This window comes from Plasmodium brasilianum, chromosome 5 (genome assembly GCF_023973825.1).
Source record: "Plasmodium brasilianum strain Bolivian I chromosome 5, whole genome shotgun sequence".
Taxonomy (NCBI): domain Eukaryota; phylum Apicomplexa; class Aconoidasida; order Haemosporida; family Plasmodiidae; genus Plasmodium; species Plasmodium brasilianum.
The window spans coordinates 163484-185365 of record NC_090118.1 but is presented as its reverse complement, the minus strand read 5'-3'; the positions used below and the strand labels follow the sequence as shown (position 1 = coordinate 185365).

Here is a 21882-nt window from a genome sequence, read left to right as displayed (position 1 = left end):
TAAATATACATACTTGTGTAACTTTCAGTTATCAAGTGTAGCATTAAAATGAGTGAATAACGTAAAATTTGTCAAACATTTTTAAAAGTTTTCCATTTTGCAAAGTGGAATTATATTATTACGTGTGTGTCCTTATATATATATATATATATATATAAACATGTTTGTCCCACACGAAGCTGAACTGCGCAATTTTTGCACTTTCTTGCTATACAAAAAAGGGAAACTTTTCTTTATACCCACCTTTACTCCTTTATTTTTTTAAAAAATGAGTTACAGACGTCTTTCCACTTTTGCAATGTGTTCATATAAATTACAACCTTGATTAAAGTTGAATTATGAAGCGTTTGAAAAGGAAAGTATGAAAAACTCCCATGTACTACGTGCACACATGTACATAACTATGTACATATATATATCTAATACATATGACAGCTATATATATATATATATATATATATTATCGTATGAAAAATATATGATGCCTTCATGCAAATAAAAGTAAAACTTATTTAGAAAAATGCACTACAAATAAATATATTCTCATAACAGTATTTTTTATTTAATAATCGAAATAAAATGTCCCCTTTACTCACATGTGGGATAAAAAAAATGTAGTTTTAACCATAAGGTTATATTATTGTATACACAAATATCTTAATATGCATTTGGCAACATATACACACACATATATATATATATATATACATATATACATATGTACACAGAAAAAATGTCAACATTCCTAGTTCGTTAAGTGTTCAAGATTTAATGATAGGGTTAAGTAACAATTAACTGCTTTCATGGTAGACGTATATATTCCTGCTTATGCACCTTTAATTTATTCCCTGCACTAATGTATACAGTTTGTAGATTCTGATGAGAAATGTATATTTTATTATATATTTTATGATTTTTTTTTATTCATTTTATATATATATATATATATATATATATATATTTTTTTTTTTTTTTTTTTTTTTATTTTTTTATTTTATTTTTTTTCATTTTTTTATTTTTTTTATTTATAACATTTTGTTATTCTCAAAATAAGTAATTATGGTACACCTTTAATATGTCATCTCTTCGGGTCCATGCATATCTATTTTCCCCTTTCTGTATTAACATGTTTACAAATATATAAATATATGCACAAGTTTGAAGGACCAATTACAATTCTTCTGTAGTTCCATCTTCAAATTCAGGAACCCCTTCAACAGAAATAGGTGTGTTGGTAGCATGTTTATTTAAAAAGTCTACGAATCCTTTTAGGGACCTTTCACCCTCATAAGGCAAAGGAACTTTAGTTCCTGCTTTTACAAAATAGATGGTTGGGAAACCTGACCATTCGAAATCTTTAATTGGTGTTTCGTTTAGAGTACCATCCATTTTTGCAATAATTATGGAATCATATTTCTTTAACTTTCTACCAAGATCTTCATAAACAGGCTCTAATTTTTTGCAATGTCCACACCAAGGTGCATATATTTCAATTAGTACGTCTTTTCCACTTTTTAAAACTACATCTACAAATGAATTCCCTACCACTACTTTAACGGGTGCATTTTTATCATCTTCTGGTATGGGCTCTGATTTAAGAGATTTTTCAATTTTCCCTGCTTCTACATCTTTAAAAAAGGCTATAATTGCTTTATGATTACGTAAAGATTCCTTAGGGTTTGTTAATATATATCTTCCTTCACTCGATTGATATGCTAAACCGGGAAATTCACTTAAGCCTAATGATGCCTTAGCATGATCTGCATATTCAGGAATATTTAATAAAACAAAATGTGTTTTATTTCTTAATTCTGCTGCAGCTAAACGTACTTCTTCTTTTATCTCATTATACTGTTCAATCGTAGCACAAACCCATACTAATTCTTTCGGACTCTCTGCATAAAATCGATAATTTTCAGTATTTATCTCACCAAATAATGGAAAGGATTCTGTTGAAACAAACTCAGATAAATCGGTGTTTTCATCATATTCTACTTTTTTTTCATCTTTCCTGTAACAATAAATTTTATTATGTTTATCATTTTTCTTAACAAAAAATTTAGCAATTTCACGATTTTTGTCACCTACCTCATTAAATTTTTTATATAGTTCATCATCTTTCGATTTATATTCATAGTAAAAGGCAACAGAGGGTTTTTTTTCCTTTAACTCGTCTTCTATATTTCCTGTTATTTCTGTAAACACTGGACCTGTCATTTGTAATAACCAATCTACGATTGATTGCGCTGTTCTACCTCCTCCATAATTTACTCTAACTTTCTTATTGAATAGAATCAAAGTGGGATAACCAGTTATTCCATATTCTTGGGCTAGTCCACTCTCTGTCGTTGCATCTACGCTCGCTAATTTTATTTCGCTTTTCTTTTCTAACAATATATTTGCTGCCTCGTTGTATTCTGGAATTAGCCTTTTACAATGTCCACACCTTCAGGGGGGAGGGGGAAAGAAGTGAAGCGCAATTAAAATGTGCACACGTATACATATATGTATATGCATACACATATATACGCGGGGTATATGTATTCACGTGTGCACATACACCTCACACGTACAGATGTACATATGCATCTACAGACGCATATATATACATATATATTGACATATGGACGAATGTATATAGTATCACATAATTAACAATGAAAACAAACTTTTGGAAAATGTAAAAATTTGCGGAAATATAAACTTTTTCTTTTTGCAATTTCTTTTTTTCCTTTCTTTTGATCCCTCCTTTTTTCATTTTCTTTTTTTCCTTTCTTTTTTTCCTTTTTTTTCTTCTTTTTCCCTTTCATTTTCCCCTTTCTTTTCTTATTTTTTTTTCTTTATAACTGTTCTTACCATGGTGCGTAGAACATGACCAAAACAATGTCATTATCTGTTATAAACTTGCTTAGTTCGCTAGTATGTAAAATTTTCACGTTCTCATTAAAAAGATCATCATGAGAATAGGCACGTTTTTGCAAAACAACGAAAATTAAAAATAAAAAAAAGGAAATATACTTTGCATTATTCATTTTTTAAGCCTATTTATATAAATGTATATTGAATATTATCATATATGAATATTATTATTACTATAACTGTGTTTTAATCTTGTGAAGGAAAAAAAAATATTAAACAAAAATATGCTAACTTTTAAAAGGATCTTGTTTTCTTTTTCTTTAAACAATATTTAAATAAATAAATAAATAAATAAATAAATATATATATATATATATATATAGTTAAATATAACTATAACGTTCAATATTTGTGAATATGCGAAGTAAATGTGTATATAAAACAATACAATATAAATATAATATAAATAATGTAAATTCTTATGTACACTATACTTTTTTTTCTTCAAGGGTGCTTTTTCATTTAAAAAAAATAAAATTCCAATATAAAAAAAAAATATCTTTTCAAAAAAAAAAAAAATCTACTATTTCCTCATGCGTTCTTATTTATTATTCTTACATAATTATTTCAACTTTTGAAGAAATGTATTTTGGGCTTTTTTTTTTTTTTTTTTTTTCACTTAAACTACGTATATGGAAACTCGTGTATACGTTAAATAATATACATATGTATAAAAATAAACATATAATATATATCTATATATATGAATATGAAGATACTACATTATACAGTTGACGCCTATAGCTCTATTACTAGAACGCATATTTATTTATGGCGCATGTAAAACGGTTTTAAATTTTATGCCTTTTTTTTGGACTTTTTTTCCTTCATTGTGTGCTTATATGTATATATGCATTGAAAAGAATTAAATAAAATAGTATTTAATAAGCAAAACGGAAAAATTCATATATCAGAGAATAAAAGCAAAAAAAACAAAAAGAATATTATATTATTTATAGAAGTGTATTCTTAACAAGGGTAAGTAAATGTATGTGTGCACTTAAAACTAAAGTGCATTTTTTTTTTTTTTCGGTAATGAGGAATATAGTAACTACCTTGCTTTTAAAATGTTAAATATGGGAAGAACATATTTAAAAACTCTACTTCTGATAATATGTGAAAGAATATGTATATTTAAAATTTGTATAAACCATATATATATATATAAATATATTTAATAGAAGGTACAATTTTTTTTTAAAAAAAAATTTTAATAAATGTTTAGTAATAGTAGGTACGGCTTTAAATAATAATTAGGTCTAAATGGGTACTCATTAATTTTTAACTTTTTAATTCTTGTTTTTTAGAATAAATTTATCATGATGTATATGAGTATATTATTTATTCTTTATATATGATAAATGAAGACTTGGTAGTTTTTTTTTTTTTTTTTAACTTATATATTTGGGGCTTATTTTTACCATTTAAAGAACTACTTCCTAGAGTATAAGTGAAACGGTTATATTAAATGTAGGCATATATATATATAATATATTTTTTTTTTTTTTTAACTTATATATTTGGGGCTTATTTTTACCATTTAAAGAACTAATTCCTAGAGTATAAGTGAAACGGTTATATTAAATGTAGGCATATATATATATAATATATTTTTTTTTTTTTTTTAACTTATATATTTGGGGCTTATTTTTACCATTTAAAGAACTAATTCCTAGAGTATAAGTGAAACGGTTATATTAAATGTAGGCATATATATATATATATTTTTTTTTTTTTTCGAACTAAATTGAAATTTGGAGGGAAAATCAACACCATATGATAAATATTTTGATGCATTTCTTTTTCTTTTTTTCTAATTTTGAGGAAACTATGCTTAATTGTTCCTAGATTAATTTCCATTTATGCACCCTTTTAAAAAAATATATTTTTTAGAAGTAGAAAAAAAAAATTAGTGATTATGTCATATCATTTTGTTTTCTTTTATGCATCAAAGCTACTTCAGCATATATATTTTTCTTTACTATTCCTTTGTTTTACTTTTGTTATCCTCTATGATCGTTTAACACTCGATTGTTTTTTTGTTGATTATTACAAGCAAACATGCCTTTGGATATTTTTTTTATTCCTTAAGGGGAATAACCTCTAGAATTTAATACATATATATATATTTAATGCGGTATTTGTAAAGTTGTTATTTAGGGGATAAGAAAAAAGGAATATATGTGTATTTACACATTATTTTCCTTTTTTTTTTTTTTTTTTTATTTTTGCTGTTGCTTTTAATGTTAATGTAAGACAAATTAACGAAAATGTATTGTAAGTAAATTTTAATAATTTATTTAATTATTTAGAGGCGCATAATTTTTTTTGGTGTAAATATCTAATGTATTAATTAAATAGGTAAAATATTATCATTATGATATATGGACATCACAAATAAATGTATATGAAAAAAATATATACTAGAATGTAAACACATAAAAACATGTATACGCTTATATATAGAATTATATGAGTACGTAAGCATATGTATATGTATTGAATAGTTTTACTTCTCTATAAAAATAACACTGTAAATTGTTAAATAAATAGTGTTGTTGACTTTTTCTTTTTTTTTTTTAATATATATACATATATATACACATATATATAAACATAAATAATGTTAAGAAGAGATTGGGAAAATGAAGAAATCGCTCATTTGTCACCTGAAACTATTGAATTGATTGATAGCAACTCAAAGAATAAATTTTATGATATTTTGTTTCCTGAAATATCTCTAAATAAGTAAATGAAATTGGCAAAACATTCGACATAAAATATCAACGTGTGCATGCATGTATTTTTGTTTATATGTATGTATGTACTTATATATGAATATTAAGCATATATTAATATATACAAACAAAATTGTGCAACACAGAAGCACGGCACATACATTTGTTCACATATATATACGTATTTTTCTTCCGCTCCTCACATGTAGAATAATCGTATGGATTAGTTTTTTCCAAATAATAATTTATATAATAAGTTGTTTATTGAGCGAAAACTTAGCATTGCCAAATGTGCAGATCTTGATGTTTCTTGGTGCTACTTACGGCCCGTCTATTAAGTATTTCCTTTATATATACATATATATATATATATATATATATCCTTTTATCTGATGTGTATACATATATATAAATATGCACTTTTATATAATACTATGTTTTTACAACGTACAATAAAATGCACCCCAGTTTAACTGCCAACGAATATGTTTTACAGCAGCGATGACTATTTCCTAGTCTTCATATGAACCCTCTGCTAATATATATATATACATATGTATGTGTACTTTTTTCTTTGTGTTTTTCGGGAAAAAAAACCTGAACAGGCAAGGAGAATTGTGGAGATTGGTGTTTCCCATATTTTTACATGCGAATTGGTGGCATTTAATTATAAATATTATATGCATATTAAATTTAGGTTTAGTAATTGAAAGTAAATATAAATCAAGCAAGTTTCTGTTAATATATTTTTTGTCTGGTTTAACAGGGAATGTGTTAACTACAATATGTAACCCTTGCCAGCTTGCTGTTGGCGCATCAACTAGTGGGTTTGGGTTAATTGGTTGTTCAATTTTAGAAATATTCTTGGCTTGGAAAAATTTATCGAAGAAGGCAAAAAAGTATTATATTTTCAATATATGCGTTTTTTTAATATTCTTTTTATTTGTTAGTTTTTCTCCGACTGTTGATTTTTTTGGCCATATAGGGGGTTTCTTGTGTGGGGCCTTTTTGGCCTGCCACTTCAACAAGTTTGTGGGATATGACTTGTACAGACAAAAAAACTGAAAAAAATTAAAGAAAATAAGAAAAATAAAAAAAAATGAGAAAAATGATAGAAAATGAGAAAAACGATAGAAAATGAGAAAAACGATAGAAAATGAGAAAAACGATAGAAAATAAGAAAAATGATAAAAATGAGAAAAACGATAGAAAATGAGAAAAACGATAGAAAATGAGAAAAACGATAGAAAATAAGAAAAATGATAAAAATGAGAAAAACGATAGAAAATGAGAAAAACGATAGAAAATAAGAAAAATGATAAAAATGAGAAAAATGATAGAAAATGAGAAAAATGATAGAACAATAAGATGAAAATATAAAAAAAATTTAATGCGCCATGCCTTCACCTTTTTTTTTTTTTTTTTATTGCTTCTTTTTTGCAGCTTTCAAAAGACACTATATTATAGCTTTGCCTCTATTTGTGCCTTAATTATTTTTTATTTTCCCGTTAGGCTGTTTGTCATTAATATGCCGTGTGAACTTGAGTATTAGGTTTTTTGTATTTCTTTTTTTTTTTTTTTCTGTTATCATTAAGAATTCTCCTAATACTCACATTTGTTGAGGCACTCAACTTATTTATAAAAATTGAAAACTCTGTTTTATTTTCAGGAGTGATATAATCAGTTTTTAAAACATCTCTTAAAAAATAATCGTACATATCATCATACTTAGTTATCTGAAATAAGCACATAATGTATATGGAAGTAGGTCTCATTAACTCTCCAGCGTATATGAAATCCAATAAGAATCTTTTTGTTTTCGTTTTCTTTCTTATTCTTCTTTGATTGTTTATAGATATGATAGAATTTTCCCATTTGACATAATTATTTAAAATGATACTATTACTACTACTATTAGTGTTGATGGTGTTATCGTTGGCGTTATTGCTGGTGTTGTTGTTGTTGCTATTGATGTTGCTATTGCTGTTGTGGCTTCTGCTGATGTCGAAAGCTGTTTCGTTTATATCATCTCTAAGCGAAGAGAAGCTTGATAATTTAGAGACAAATAAGAAAGACATGATATGAACAAGAGTTCTTCTGGTTACACTTAAACATTCTGAGAGGGAATCACTAAACAGTAGAGGTAGAATTACTCTTAACAACAAATAGTATTTAAAAAAAGCATTTCCATAATTTACGTACTCATGCAATAAGATATTGTGTAAATAGTGTCTATTTAAGATAAAATGATTCAGTTTTGTATTCATACATTTTATACTAATTTTATCTAAAAACATGTATAGCGTTTTTTCAAATATATCAACAGAAGTGTTTAGAGTAAATCTTACTTCCATATTTTCCATTTCCTTTTCTTGCAAATATTTCAAAAGAAAAGAACACTCACATATAGAACTTATTTCATATAGGCTAAGGTTATAATTTTCTAATAAATCTGACTGTTCATGTGTTTTTATTAACCTGTACACAATATTTGATATCTCATTATTAGTACAATTAGTATACGTGATAGAGGGTCCCAATTTTCTCTGGTCACTTTTTTTTGCAGAGTTATCAGTGTTCATATAATTTTTCCCCCTTTCCATTTCATAGTTCGTTATATAAGCATTAACACAATCTAAAAATAAATTTTCGAATAATAGAATAATAGGTTCGCTTCGTATCAAATTGGTGTTAAATATCGATATTCGAACAAGTGATTTGAATAAATATGGTACGTATTTATATCTAAGTAACTGTAACTCGTTTTCTTCCTCTATATTTTTTCTTTCTTGTTGGTCCTCCAAAAGTGCATTTTGTTCCTCTTGTTCTACATTATTTTGGCTAGCTTTTTTAGAATATTTATACTTGTATAGTATAACATTTAAAAGATGCGTAATTTTTTCCCTTAAATGATTTTTATATGGTAATCTTTCCCTTAAAATGGTTTTTTTTTTTTTTTTTTTTTTTAATTTCCAATATATAGAAGTGTCAGACCACCAATTGGAGAATAGGGTAAAATGACAATATGAAGATAATACAAAATATCTTAGAATATAATCTAGGTTAGTGTTTGTATTAACATTTGAAATGTAGTTGTCATTAGTTCTAACAACTGTATTTGCAAGGGTCTTCATACATAAAAAATTTCTGTAATTCTGATTAAATTGTGTAACATTATTAATCATTTTTTCTCCCTCTGATGGTATTTCGCTAAAATAATTTGGACATTTCTTATTTGGAAAAATCAAAATATGATCATTTCTTGTAAAACTAAGCAACAAGTTTGATGAGAGTAGTAGCATATCAGATGGACTTATTATGGTATTTAAAAATGTCTGTATATATTTTTTAATCAATGAATTTAATTTGTCATTATAGAAATTGCATGTTAATAATATATTCTGAAATTCTATTAATTCATTCACATTACTTACATTTTTATATTCTAAGTGTTTCACTAATATTACATCACTAAAATAATGTACATATTTCTGTAAAACATCATGAGATATTATATACACATTAGAGTGGATGATATAATTCAAAAATATTAAAAAGCTAGATTTTACACAATTTTGTTTTTCCAAAAAATTGAAAAATGATTTTCTCATAAGATATTTAGCTAACAAGTTACCAATTAATTTATTGTATAACTTCTTACTATATAAATGTTTAATAATATAATAGCATGAAATAATATTTGTCTCTTCATTAGTTGAATGCTTGAGGATTAGGTAAAGGACTTTCTGATATAGTTTAATATCGCTTATATTAAATATACATAGAAGTTCAAAGCATTTAAATAAGTAATCATGATACCTATAATAATGTGTTACAAAATTTATACTTTCTTTAACATAGTTTATAATTTTGGTGTTAGAACAACGAGCCTTATCATTTTTCATAATTACATTTTTATACATTTTTGTTATCATAAAAAGGGTAGAGAAGTTGTTATTATTGTTACATTTTTCATTTGATAGGAATTCTAAAAGGTAGTAGATTCTTTCACTTTTATTTTCTTTCCCGGTTAATAGTTCATATATTAGTTTATTCTTGATTGTTTCTCGATTTTTTTGAACCTCATTAGGGTTACTACTGGAAGGGGATTCTTTGTACTTTGGGTCGTCCTCTTCTTCGCCATCTTTACAATATTTACCATATTTTTCATGTTTACCATATATATCATATTTACAGTCTTTAGGTATTACATCCCTACTACATTGTGAGTACCCCCTTTTCAACTCTACATTTGCAGAATTCTCCTGCACGTTACCATATGTCTCACCTTCTTTGTACCTTTCTTTGCTATCAGTTTTTACTCGTTCAATGAAGTTTAAATCATACATTTTTAAGTCTTCCAAATAAGTTGCATTATGAAAAAAGCGACATTGTTCTCTGCATTTGGCTTTACCACAAATGGCTATTTTATGAGTTTTAAAGCTATATGATTTTATGTGATACATTTTTAATAGCAAGTAATTTTTACTAGAAAATGTACTTGATGAGCCTCTTCTATTAAACATTTTAACAAACAAGGAAAATACAAAAAACGATAAATTATACAGTTGTTATTCATATTTTAATTTGAGGGTCTCAGTTGTGGTTCCTTTTAGTTACTACATGGTGCTGTAATTTTTTAACGAGTGCAAAAGTTTGAACAATCCGAAAAATGGAGTTATAAAAAGAAAAAAAAAAAATAAAAAGAGCAAATAAAAAAAGAAAAAGAAGTATAAGAAGTAGAAGTATAAGAAGAAGTATATAACGAAAAAAACATTTATTCATTCGGCTCATGTATAAAGTTAATGGAACAATGCCTCCCTTAGAGGTAAAAAAAACGTGTTTTTCCAATATTTATGTGGATAATATTTTATTTTTCTCGTAACTTGTATTATTATTTATTTATTTTTTATTTTTATGACAAATGACAATAGTTGCGTTTGTATTGTAAGGTGAAAACATTCTGACTTTTTAATACTAACCGCACAAAGAGAGAATAAAAACGAGTAAATGTATACGTATTCGCAAATTCATGTATATATATGCATGTTTTTTTGATACTGAAAGGGGCCTCAAGTGCGCGTACATGAGCATCCACCTATATATGTTTGTATGAATGCATATATGTATGTATATGTATGTATATGTATGTATATGTATGTATATGTATGTATATGTATGTATATGTATGTATATGTATGTATATGTATGTATATGTATGCATATGTATGTATATGTATGTATATGTATGTATATGTATGTATATGTATGTATATGTATGTATATATATGTAGATATATATATACGTATGGGCATAGAGTGTGCATGGCCCCCTTTTTAGCGTGCTGCACATTTTCGTGAGTTATTTGTAATATGTCAGGTGGTTATGTTATTCAACTTAATTTTTATCATAGTTGTTTTATACATTATATTTTATGAAAATAATAATAATGTGTATACTCTAAGAATTCGAACGAACAAAAGAAGGAGGTATTTCTTTTTGCAAACATGTAACTTTTTGAAGAGGAAAAAAGGAATCAAGAAATTATATTCAGTAAAAAACAAACAGTATAACTTCAATTCTGTAGAGAAAAAGTGGCAAGTCATATGGAATTCTAAGAGGTTGTTAGATAAAGACTTTGAACAATATAACAAGTGCGCAAAAAGGGAAAGTACATATACAGGTCTACAAGAAAATGTTGTATATGACAAAGTTCCGGATGAGATATGCAGACAAGTTGATGGTGAAAAAGGTCAACAAATGGATGAAAAAGTATGTAATGAAAATAATAGTGGTTCAAAAAGAAAATACAGAATGGCAAAGAAGTTTTATATTCTGGATATGTTTCCATATCCGTCTTCTCAGGGTTTACATGTAGGTCATATTTTGTGCTTTACCATAACAGATGTTATTAGCAAATTTAAGAGGATGAATAATCATTGTGTTTTTCATCCTATCGGTTGGGATAGCTTTGGTTTACCTTGTGATAGATTATCTATGAAATTAAAAGTTGACCCAAGAAAAATTATAAAAGAAAATATATCTAATTTTAAGAAACAATTAATAAGATTAGGATTTTTATTTAATTGGAATAATGAAATAAATACTTGTGAAAAAACTTATTTTAAATGGACTCAATGGATATTCATACAAATGTATTTAAACAAAATGGCATATAAAAAATGGTCCTATGTAAATTGGTCAAAAGAAATTAATTGTGTTATTTCAAATGACGAGTTAAAAAATGAACTGAACTTACAAAAGTTAAAAATTGAAAAAGTCAAATTATTACAATGGTATCTTAAAATTACGAAATATGCCAATAGATTAATTAGGGACTTAAAATTAATTGACTGGCCGAATAAAATTAAAAATATGCAAATAAATTGGATATCCAAAAAATCTGGTATTATTTTAAAGGCGAAAATTATTCCAATTAACAAGTTGATCAGGAGTAAAATTCTGTGTAAACATCCAAGCAAGTTTGTGCACGTTTGTTACAACAGTATTTACAACCATTCGTTATTTCTTCTGTTTAATTATATTTATTTTTACATTATTATCGAAGGAAGAATATGTGAGGATGTTAAGGTAAATTATCCTTTTTTTTCTTCCATCCTAAGACCAGTAAATTGTGAAAGCGGTTTGGAAATACATAAACAGGAAAGGAAAATGCATGGCTGTATTAGAAGACAAGCAGGGGGATCAGGTTCCCATATTACTACCTTTTCCCCAGTAAATGATGATAACTGTAGAAGGGAAAAGCCTTTACATGATGGGGACGCCATTATCGATATAAGGAGCGATGTACATAGCGATGTGAGTGGTGTAGGCGACAATGCAAACAATAATGTATTCATTGATGCATATACTGAGATAAGCGCCTGCGAAAGTAGTTGTAATTTTCTCACCTATATAGAAGCGAAAAAAGGCATATACAACTTGGAAGAAAAAGGATATTATCTTAAAAGTTTTAGGAAAAATGGTAATGAAGTAACAAATGATGATGACATATATGTTAAAATATTTCTAAATGAAAATGAAGCTATCTTAGAAAATGATAAAATTCTTGTGAGTGTAAATCATCCTAATATTAAGAAGATCGTAAATGAGAATAAAATTTTGCTAGATTTTGTAAACGAAACAGTTGTTCAAAAGGACACGGAGAGAGTAAAAAATGACAAGATTTATTTTTCCGGTTCAGTTATTTACAACTCTATAATAAACAAGTTTGTCCCAATATATATTTGTTCCTACATTCTAGACAATAACAGGAGTATTCTGTTTCTAAAAAAAGTGCAAACAGTAGGGGACGATAAAAGAAGAAAGGTCATCTACAAATTGTTGCTCTCCTCTGAATATAGTAAAAAAAAGAGCATATACAATTTGAAGGATTGGCTGTTTTCAAGGCAGAGATATTGGGGAGAGCCATTTCCCGTTTTGTACAAAATGGGAAAGAAGGACGGGAAAAAGGAAAAAGTGGAAGGAGAGGTAGAAGGGGGAAATGCAAGTCAGGCAATAGAAGAGTTAGTAGGGGAGAAAAAAAAAAGAGAGGCAGTAAGGAAGACAGAAAGCAAGGCAAAAAGAGAGACCATAGAGGGGGGAAATACAAATTGCGAGGCAAGTAACCTAGTAAGTGGAGTTAATAAAGAGGTGGGTACTTGTAATGAGGATTTTCTAAGTGAAGAGAAACGTTGCTCATTCAAAATAGGAATAAAGGAAGTGATGAATACTCCTACAAAGGATATATATATAGATAAAATTCCACTTTGCTTACCAAAATTTAATAAAAGAATATACGAAAAAGATAATAATATAAAAAGTGTACACTCTGTTTTATCAAGATTTAAAAATTGGGTTGTCAAAAGAAAAAAAAAAATACTGTATAAAAGAGAGAGTGATGTAATGCCTCAGTGGGCGGGGTCTAGTTGGTACTACTTAAGGTATATTGACCCGAAAAATAAAGAAAAAATAGTTGATGAGGAAAAAGCAAAATTATGGTTTCCAGTTGATTTATATGTTGGAGGAAGCGAACATGCAGTTTTACATTTACTGTATGCACGATTTTTTCATAAATTTTTATATGACCTTAAATTAGTTAAACATAAGGAGCCTTTTCAAAAATTGTATAATCAGGGAATATTATTGAACATTACTTCGTTTTATTTATATACAAATTTACAGAATGAGTTAGTGAGTTATGGTGAGGTTGCTGAGCAGTTAGAAAAAAGAAGGAGAATGACAGAAAATTATGAGCTCAATAAAAGTAACAATTCCTTAGGGGGGGGACAGAATTGTGAAAAAAAAAATTTGGCTTACTCTAAGGAAAGCAGCAAGGAGTTAAGAAAGTTTGTATTGGAAAAGGAGATAGAAAATGGAGCGAGAAATAAAGCAGAAAATGGGGCTAGAAATAAAGTAGAAAATGAGGCATATATGAAGGAGGCGCAAGATGTGCTTTTACATGTGAAGTACGAACAGAGTGTTCTGTCAAGTGAAAAGAAAGAGGTGAACAATAAGATTGACGTGCAAGAAAAAATACTAAAAAGTGATAACTACATAGTAGTAGAAGGTATATACAAGAAATATCTAATTGATGAAAAATATGTAAAAGAGGAGAGGCAAAGATATTATATGAAAGATTTTCCTTCAATTGAAGTGCAGCCGAATTTTGAAAAAATGTCGAAATCCAAAGGAAATACAATAAACCCCATGGATATAATTAAAGAATATGGATCAGACTGCTTAAGATTGCACGTGCTATTTTTAGGTCCCTTGGATCAAGACAAAAGATGGAGCATTAAAGGCATTAAGGGTACCTTCAAATTTCTTACCAATTTGTACAATTTGTTTATACAGAGTAATGAAAAGAGAGCACATGCAATTGATAAAAAGGGAAAACATGGCGAGGAAGAACATCTATATGGAAAAGACTACAGGGAAAGAGAAGAGAACCCCAAAGATATAGCGGATAAAACTGGTACTACAATAAAATGTGAGGACATAATCTGCCAAAATTGCAAAAATAGAAAGAAGAATAAAAAATTGGTTATAAACTTTGAGGATAGTACTGGGGGGGATAGAAGCGCGCGTAGAAGCACATGTGAAGGGATGGCTCAAAGAGTGACTAGTAGCGAAAGAGGGGATAAGCTAAAGAAATATTTCGAGCTACTAAGGGACGAATCTCAAATCTTTAAAAAATTATCAAATAAAATTAAGAAAAGAAAAGTTGATGAAATTGAAAATGAGAAAAAAGAAAGAGCAAACTATTATATAGAAAGAATTACGAATTGTATAAGTACGATCAAACTTAACACAGCTGTTTCCTTTTTTATGAAATTTTTTAATGAAATAAAGACTTGGGATTACATTCCTTTGAAAATATTTTTAACATTCATAAAATTGTTATACCCCTTTTGTCCTCATATATGCGAAGAATTTTGGTTTTATTATTTAATAAAATATAAAAAAAAGAAAAGAAAAAAAATTTGCTATTTTTGTAATTCTAGTTTATTATATTATGCAAAATGGCCTTCCTTATTTCAAATAAAAGAAGAAAATAAATTTGTAAATGTGTCTATTAAAATAAATAATAAGCATATTGCTATTATTCAAAATAATCCCCAAAATGAACAAAATATTATTAGTGTGGCAACAAATATGATAAAGGATCGCATACAAAATGAAATTAAAAAGGGGAAAAAAATATTTAACATTATAAATATTCCTAATAAGGTAATCAATTTTATAATAAAATAAGAACAAATATTATGGAATATATATATATGTAAAAATAAATGAATAATAATAATAATAAGGTACGAAGAAAAAGAAGAAAAGGAAAACCCACAAATTTAATATATGCACGCATAAACAAATATGTATACTGCACCCACGTAAAAGCAGTGCCAAATGGGGTAATAAAATATCCCACTTTTTTATGTAATTTTTTTTTTTTTTTTTTGAGGCTCATTATTGCCGCTTTTTTTTTGTAATTCTATTTAGCTTTAACTCTGCTTCTTTAAGCTCCTTTTCCAATGTTTTTTCTTTGTATGTTTCATCGTAAACCGAATTTTTTAAACATTTTATTTGATTTTTAATAGCTTCACAAATTAATTCTAATAATTCAAGATCTGTTTTTTTTATAAAATTATTATAACACGGACATGTATCCTTGTCCCTTAAGTCGTAAGCTGTTCCCATTGCATCTCGGAAAACACCTGGAAACGCTGATATTTGATATACTTTTCTAAATCCATCTTTATCTATATCTTCTTTATCTTCATATTCTTCTAAAGAAACTAATTTTAATTTCCTTTTTGTTAATTCGTCTTTATAATCATAGTCAGGTATTGGCCAGTCAGGTAGCACATACCACCATCGAATTAGTAATTGAGCTACTAGTTTTTCTTTCGTTGATCTATTACGAGGATCAAATGTACCTATAATAATAGAATCTGTTTCAGTGTCGTTGTCATTATAACTATATATGTTGCTATTTTCTGAGGTCCTTTTTTTTTGGATTTGCTTATGTTTTACTTTATTTTTTTCATTACTGTTTACATTACTGTTTACTTTACTGTTTACTTTATTGTTTACTTTATTGTTTACTTTATTGTTTACTTTATTGTTTACGTTACTATTTACTCTATTATTATTATTTTTTTTTTTTTTTTTCTTTTTCTTTTTCCTCTTATTTTTTGTTGGCGACTTCAAATCCTTAATCTTTTTTTTTTCTTTGTTAATAGTACCACTACTTCTTGCTACGTTATCCTTTATTGCTTTCTCTTTTTTTTTTTTAGAATTATCATTTAACTTTTTATCAATTACTTTATTGTTAGCTTTTACTTGAATACTATTTTTTACTATGTTGTTATATTTAAAATTGTTGCCTACATTATTTGTCGTGTCATTATTCTTATTTTCTCCTTTACTTAAAACTAAAAGGGGTTCATCTGAATCTGCACTTAATGAATCAGAAAAATCGCTATCTTTATTTTTATTGTTATCGTTTTCATTTAAATTATTCAATCTTGTAAGTAGCTCTTTACTTTTATCCTTATTTAATATACTATCTTTTTTAATTAAATTTATTAAAAATTCATCATCGCTACTTACACCTGATTCCTGATTTTTTTTTTTTTTTTTTCTCATGAGTACATTTAGAATTATTTAATGAACGCCTTTTTTGGATCAATGTTTTATCATTATCATGACTTTTTTCCTTTTTCTTTAATAAGGCACCTTCCACTTTTCCTTCCTTTTTGCATTTCTCTTCTGCCTTAAGCACTTCTAGTAATGGTATGTCATCCATATCGCTGTTGTTTTCTATGATAACACTAACGTGTTTATGATCTCCTTTTTTTTTTTCTTGGTTTTTAATTAAACCGAAACTATTCATTTGTTCACTTAAATAATTCTTTATTATTTTGTCCTCAAAATCGCCATTACTCCGTTTATCATTTGAAGTTTCGTCTCCGCTCATTCTGTCGTGTGGTGTTTGATCAATGGTCATCTTATCATTCGATGCCTGATCACTGCTGAGCTTATCATTAGTTGCATTGTCATCATAATTCACTTTATAATTTGTAATTTCCCTTTCAGAACAATGTTTGTGTGGGATTTTATAGCTCTCATTATATTCGGTTTTCTGTAAATTCTCTTTTTCTGTTTTTTTAACAGAGCAATATAATTTGTTGAAATCATTGCTTGTTGTTTTCTTATAATTAGATGTTTTCTTGACATCATTATCATTTTCAAAATTTTGGAGTTTTTCCTTTTCGTTGTTATGCATTTTTTATTTTCCTGAACAACATTCTTTTTTTCTTTTTCTTCTTATATTTTTCTTCTTTTCTTTCTTCTTTTTTTCTTTCTTTCTTTCTTTCTTTCTTCTTTTCTTCTTTTCTTTCTTTCTTTTTACTTAAATACTGATTGTCCGAACTGTTTATTCTCTAGTGAAGCTTCGATTAGCTGAACACTTGATTGTGTTAATGTTTAAGTGCCTGTATAATTGCACATACATTTGAATATACACATATATATTCACACTCTCACTTATTTGTACAAATAAAGACGTTTACTTATATGCATATATACATATTTACATGTAAATAAATATATCTATATATATGCATATATGTGTAATATATACTATTCAGTAATGCAAAATATTCAATCAATTTCCATTCCAAAATTTGTGCATACAGCTATATCTGCGTAGATGTCGAACGAAAAAACATAAAATTGAAGTAAGAAATATATACAACGTAATGTTCATAAAATGATATTTTTGTAGCGGCATTTTTTTTATTTCAAAATAAAGTAAAAAGGTCAAAAGTACAAATAGCCGTATATTAGCAGAAGCAAACTGATATTTTAATGCGATTTCAATGGAAAATTTATTGCCTCTATGTTCTTTTAATGTCGATTAGCGGTATATACATGTATACATATATATATATATATATATATATATATATATATATATATATATATATAATATATAACATAATACATATAATATGGGGATGACGAAAAAAGAACGAGGAAAAGGCAGTTCATTTGAAATAGAAAAATGAAAATGCAAATAGGAGGAATATATATAAATGCAAAAAAATTTCACTTAATTTTTGTGCACAAAAAAAAAAAAAATAAATTCCTGTGTATAATTTTACAAAAATGGAAAAGATACAAAATGGAAACGAATGAATGGAACAAAATAAAACTGAATAAAAGAAAAGAAAAAAAAAAAAGAGTTATTGTTAAAATAAAGGAAAAAATAAAAATTACCAAATATATTAAACTTTTATTTTAAAAATAAATAGAAGTTAACGTGAATATTGTATTTTTTTTTTTTTTTTCTAAAAAATAGCATGGTGTATACGTTATCTATTAGATTGGCGGTGACCCGTACCTATTCATTTTTAGCATATTTTAAAGAATGCAGTAAGTGTACCCACATGCGGTTTTACTATATAAACTTATACACTAAACATATATATATATTGTACACTTATATATATATATATATATATATATGCGTTTATATGTACGTATGTACTATACATATTATATATATACATGCATATGTACATAAACTTTATGTGCCAGACGAGATTTATGGGGGTGGAAATGTAATTAAGTGCAATTTCGTATGAAACTGCTTATTCTTCATATTTGCATGTGTATATATGTACATATATACAAACATGCACATGTACATATGCGAATGTGCATATATTTACATACCAAAACGGGAATGCTTACACGTAAAACTGAGAACTTAAAAAAATATATTACTTTTCAAAAATTATTATTTATTAAAAGGTGTATCAAAACGTGTTAAGTTTAAAGTGATACTTTGAAGATATATAAACAAAAAAAAAAAAAAAAAATTAAAATAAAAAATTATAATAATAAAAATAAAGATTTAGTAGTGTATTTATTTTCAAAATTGTGTAGGGCATAAGGAGGATATGTGCATAAACAATATTTTAAGCGCTGTAATATATTTATTTTTACTGGTATGCACAAAAAAAAATGTGCATAATGGGAAGGTGCTACAAGTTTTACAGCGCATGTGTTATACTTGGAAGGGGGAAAATCACACGCACAGTAAGAAAATAAATTAATAAATAAATGTATATATATAGATATATGCATATATTCACAAGCGTACGAATAGACATTTAGGGCTGTAGGATCCTGTGCAAAGCTGAATAAAGGCTTATAAATACCAAAGAAAAGTTAAATTACGCATAAATAGGAAAATATTCCGTTCGCATATATTCACAATTCTTATTTGTAATTATACCATTATAGCTTAATCTTGAATTAAGTCATTTATATGAACACTTTTTTTTCTCTTAATGTTGGTATGGTCATCCATCTTTTGAAATGACAAGCCTTTGGAGTGTAAAGGAGGTAGATCTAAGAATCGCTCAATAACTTTAATTTTACATGTTTGGGTTATTAATAACTGAAAAAAGGTGTTGGTGATGAAGTATATAAATAATCCTGAGGGCATAGACTTAAAAAAGAATGCTGAAGATATATAAAATAATCTAATGCCTATCTTTGATATTTTTCTGATATTTTTTTGAAAATCGGTTTCTTCCCCTGCTCCGCTTATATACGTACTATTCGATATATTACTACTTAAATTTTTATCAATCAGTGCTGTTAATTCGTTATTTGAAAGTAATAATAAAGAAGACAAAAAAGGTAAAATATAATAGGGGTCAGGTAAAGATAAGCTGTCTAACCATAATGGGGATTCTAATGTAAATTCTTTAAAAACATCAGGATGTGATGCTATTTTTTTCATAGAAAAATAAAAAATAAAAAATAAAGGAGTTTGGAAAAAAGCCATTAATATAATTGATTTAGGTATTAAAGATATACCATGAGTATTTCTTATATTCAAAATTCTTTTTTTAAATTCTAATGCTTTTTTAATATTTCCATTTTGGGCATTTGTTTTTAATTTATTTGTTAATTCTTTTATTAAAGGATTCAATATTTGTTGTTTTCTTCTATCCCTTTCAGCTGATATTGTTAAGGGCAAAATAATTATTCTCATAAAAGCAGTTGTTGTTATAATTGACGTTACCCATGAACAGTCAAGCATGATTTTTGTACAGTTCAACAACTCATATATTACTTTAACATACCAAGTATTTTCAAATGTGTCTTCATCATTTTTTATATTATCCTTACACTTATCTATTATAAAATCAGTATACGTAGAGCATGTATCATATATATTCTGTGTAACTGCACTATCTGAGGCTACACCTTCTTCTTCATTATTAAATAGTTTATTGCTTTTTTCCTTTGTTTTCTCTTCGTCAATTATTTTTTCCATCTTGTGTGTGTGTGCTGTATCTTTGACTCCATTCTCTTTTTGACTGTTATCATTTTCCGTGAAACATTCGTTATACACAACACTGTTCACATAATTAAAATAATTGCGAAGGGCGACAAAACATGAAGATGAAGGGATGTGGTTGCTTGTTACACGTCTTAAATCTATACTACGCAAACGGGTGCTATTATTATTCCAACTCCTTTTACAGTCATGTTTTCCTCTTTTAAAAAAGGTGTTACTAAGAAATATATTTAAAGAGTTTTTCTTCAGTTGTCCATTATGAAGCTTAATTTGTAAAAGGGGGAAGTTCATAATAAAAAAAATAAAATAAACGTGCGAATGAAAGAAGTGAATGAATAAGAAATAGTATAACACTATCTATACATGGGCGTTATTACGAAGTGTGACAGTTTAATAAGATGAAATAAATGCGTACTTCATAAACATATACTGCTTTAAAAAGGAAAAAACAAACAAAATTAATATATTATATAGTCACCTTTTACACATACATACAAATATATATATGTTTTTTCCTTTTCCTTGCGAATTCACATTATTTCGCAAAATGTACATGTGTATAGTTTTTCGTAATAGCAGTGGGTAACATATGAAAAAATCATTGTTTCAAGCAAATAACCATCATAAGGGAACTCCAAACTATTTGCTAAATTAAAAAAAAAAAAAAAAAAGTTGTACTCTGAAATTATGTGTAGAGTGTTTTTATTCTTTTTTGTTTTCTTTCATCATGTATACACGTGTACATTTTAAAAGTGGTTAAAAGGGAAAAGTAAATTCGGGTAACTTGTGTATATATGGACATGTATACACATATGTATATGTATGCATATTATATATATATCAAATTTTTAAATATGCAGAAGAAATGTTTAAAAGATATGCAGTTTTTTTTTTTTTTTTTTTTTTTTAATTAACGTAAAAATAGCATATTCTTTTTCTACAAATTTAAATTTTAACAATGATGAAAAAGAAGTATAAAAAAAAGCGTCGAAAAATGTAACATCACAAGGAATAGTTCAGCGAAACGGAGTTAAATAAATAAAGATATTTTTTGTTCACTTAAATAAAAAAAAGAAAAAAAGTTAATAGGGAAATATTAATTAAAACGTTATACATAAGAGGTAAGATGTCGCATGATGTACAGTATTACATATAATGTGGCACTTGTGAAAGTAAAAAGGTACTACAGAATTAAATAAATTACGATATGAAATCCAAATAATACAACACATACAAAGAAATTTAATTAATTTCATCTTTATTTTTTTCTTTTTTTTTTTTGTATTAATACATAACAAATTAAATCAAATTTTGTTATGTTCGAAATAAATTCATCA

General features: G+C 26.8%; 6 protein-coding genes across 6 annotated transcripts; 2 read left to right on the top strand and 4 right to left on the bottom strand.

Moving 5' to 3' along the window:
* Positions 1 to 1170: 1170 nt before the first annotated feature.
* Positions 1171 to 3032, bottom strand: MKS88_001303 (protein disulfide-isomerase; the record flags this gene model as incomplete). The annotated part of the gene is made up of 2 exons (XM_067214217.1): positions 1171 to 2446; positions 2857 to 3032. 2 exons carry the CDS (start codon positions 3030 to 3032, stop codon positions 1171 to 1173), a joined length of 1452 nt encoding a protein of 483 aa, XP_067074675.1.
* A 2510-nt stretch (positions 3033 to 5542) lies between these two features.
* Positions 5543 to 6722, top strand: MKS88_001302 (rhomboid protease ROM3; the record flags this gene model as incomplete). The annotated part of the gene is made up of 3 exons (XM_067214216.1): positions 5543 to 5667; positions 5867 to 5995; positions 6263 to 6722. 3 exons carry the CDS (start codon positions 5543 to 5545, stop codon positions 6720 to 6722), a joined length of 714 nt encoding a protein of 237 aa, XP_067074674.1.
* A 458-nt stretch (positions 6723 to 7180) lies between these two features.
* Positions 7181 to 10183, bottom strand: MKS88_001301 (rhomboid protease ROM3; the record flags this gene model as incomplete). The annotated part of the gene is made up of 1 exon (XM_067214215.1): positions 7181 to 10183. The coding sequence occupies one exon, from the start codon at positions 10181 to 10183 to the stop codon at positions 7181 to 7183; it is 3003 nt and encodes a 1000-aa protein (XP_067074673.1).
* Positions 10184 to 11043: 860 nt separating this feature from the next.
* On the top strand, positions 11044 to 15414 carry MKS88_001300 (leucine--tRNA ligase; the record flags this gene model as incomplete). The annotated part of the gene is made up of 1 exon (XM_067214214.1): positions 11044 to 15414. One exon carries the CDS (start codon positions 11044 to 11046, stop codon positions 15412 to 15414), a length of 4371 nt encoding a protein of 1456 aa, XP_067074672.1.
* Positions 15415 to 15627: 213 nt separating this feature from the next.
* On the bottom strand, positions 15628 to 17449 carry MKS88_001299 (uncharacterized protein; the record flags this gene model as incomplete). Its single annotated transcript, XM_067214213.1, has 2 exons — positions 15628 to 16775; positions 16900 to 17449. The coding sequence occupies 2 exons, from the start codon at positions 17447 to 17449 to the stop codon at positions 15628 to 15630; spliced, it is 1698 nt and encodes a 565-aa protein (XP_067074671.1).
* Positions 17450 to 19477: 2028 nt separating this feature from the next.
* On the bottom strand, positions 19478 to 20836 carry MKS88_001298 (mitochondrial inner membrane protein OXA1; the record flags this gene model as incomplete). The annotated part of the gene is made up of 1 exon (XM_067214212.1): positions 19478 to 20836. The coding sequence occupies one exon, from the start codon at positions 20834 to 20836 to the stop codon at positions 19478 to 19480; it is 1359 nt and encodes a 452-aa protein (XP_067074670.1).
* Positions 20837 to 21882: the final 1046 nt, after the last annotated feature.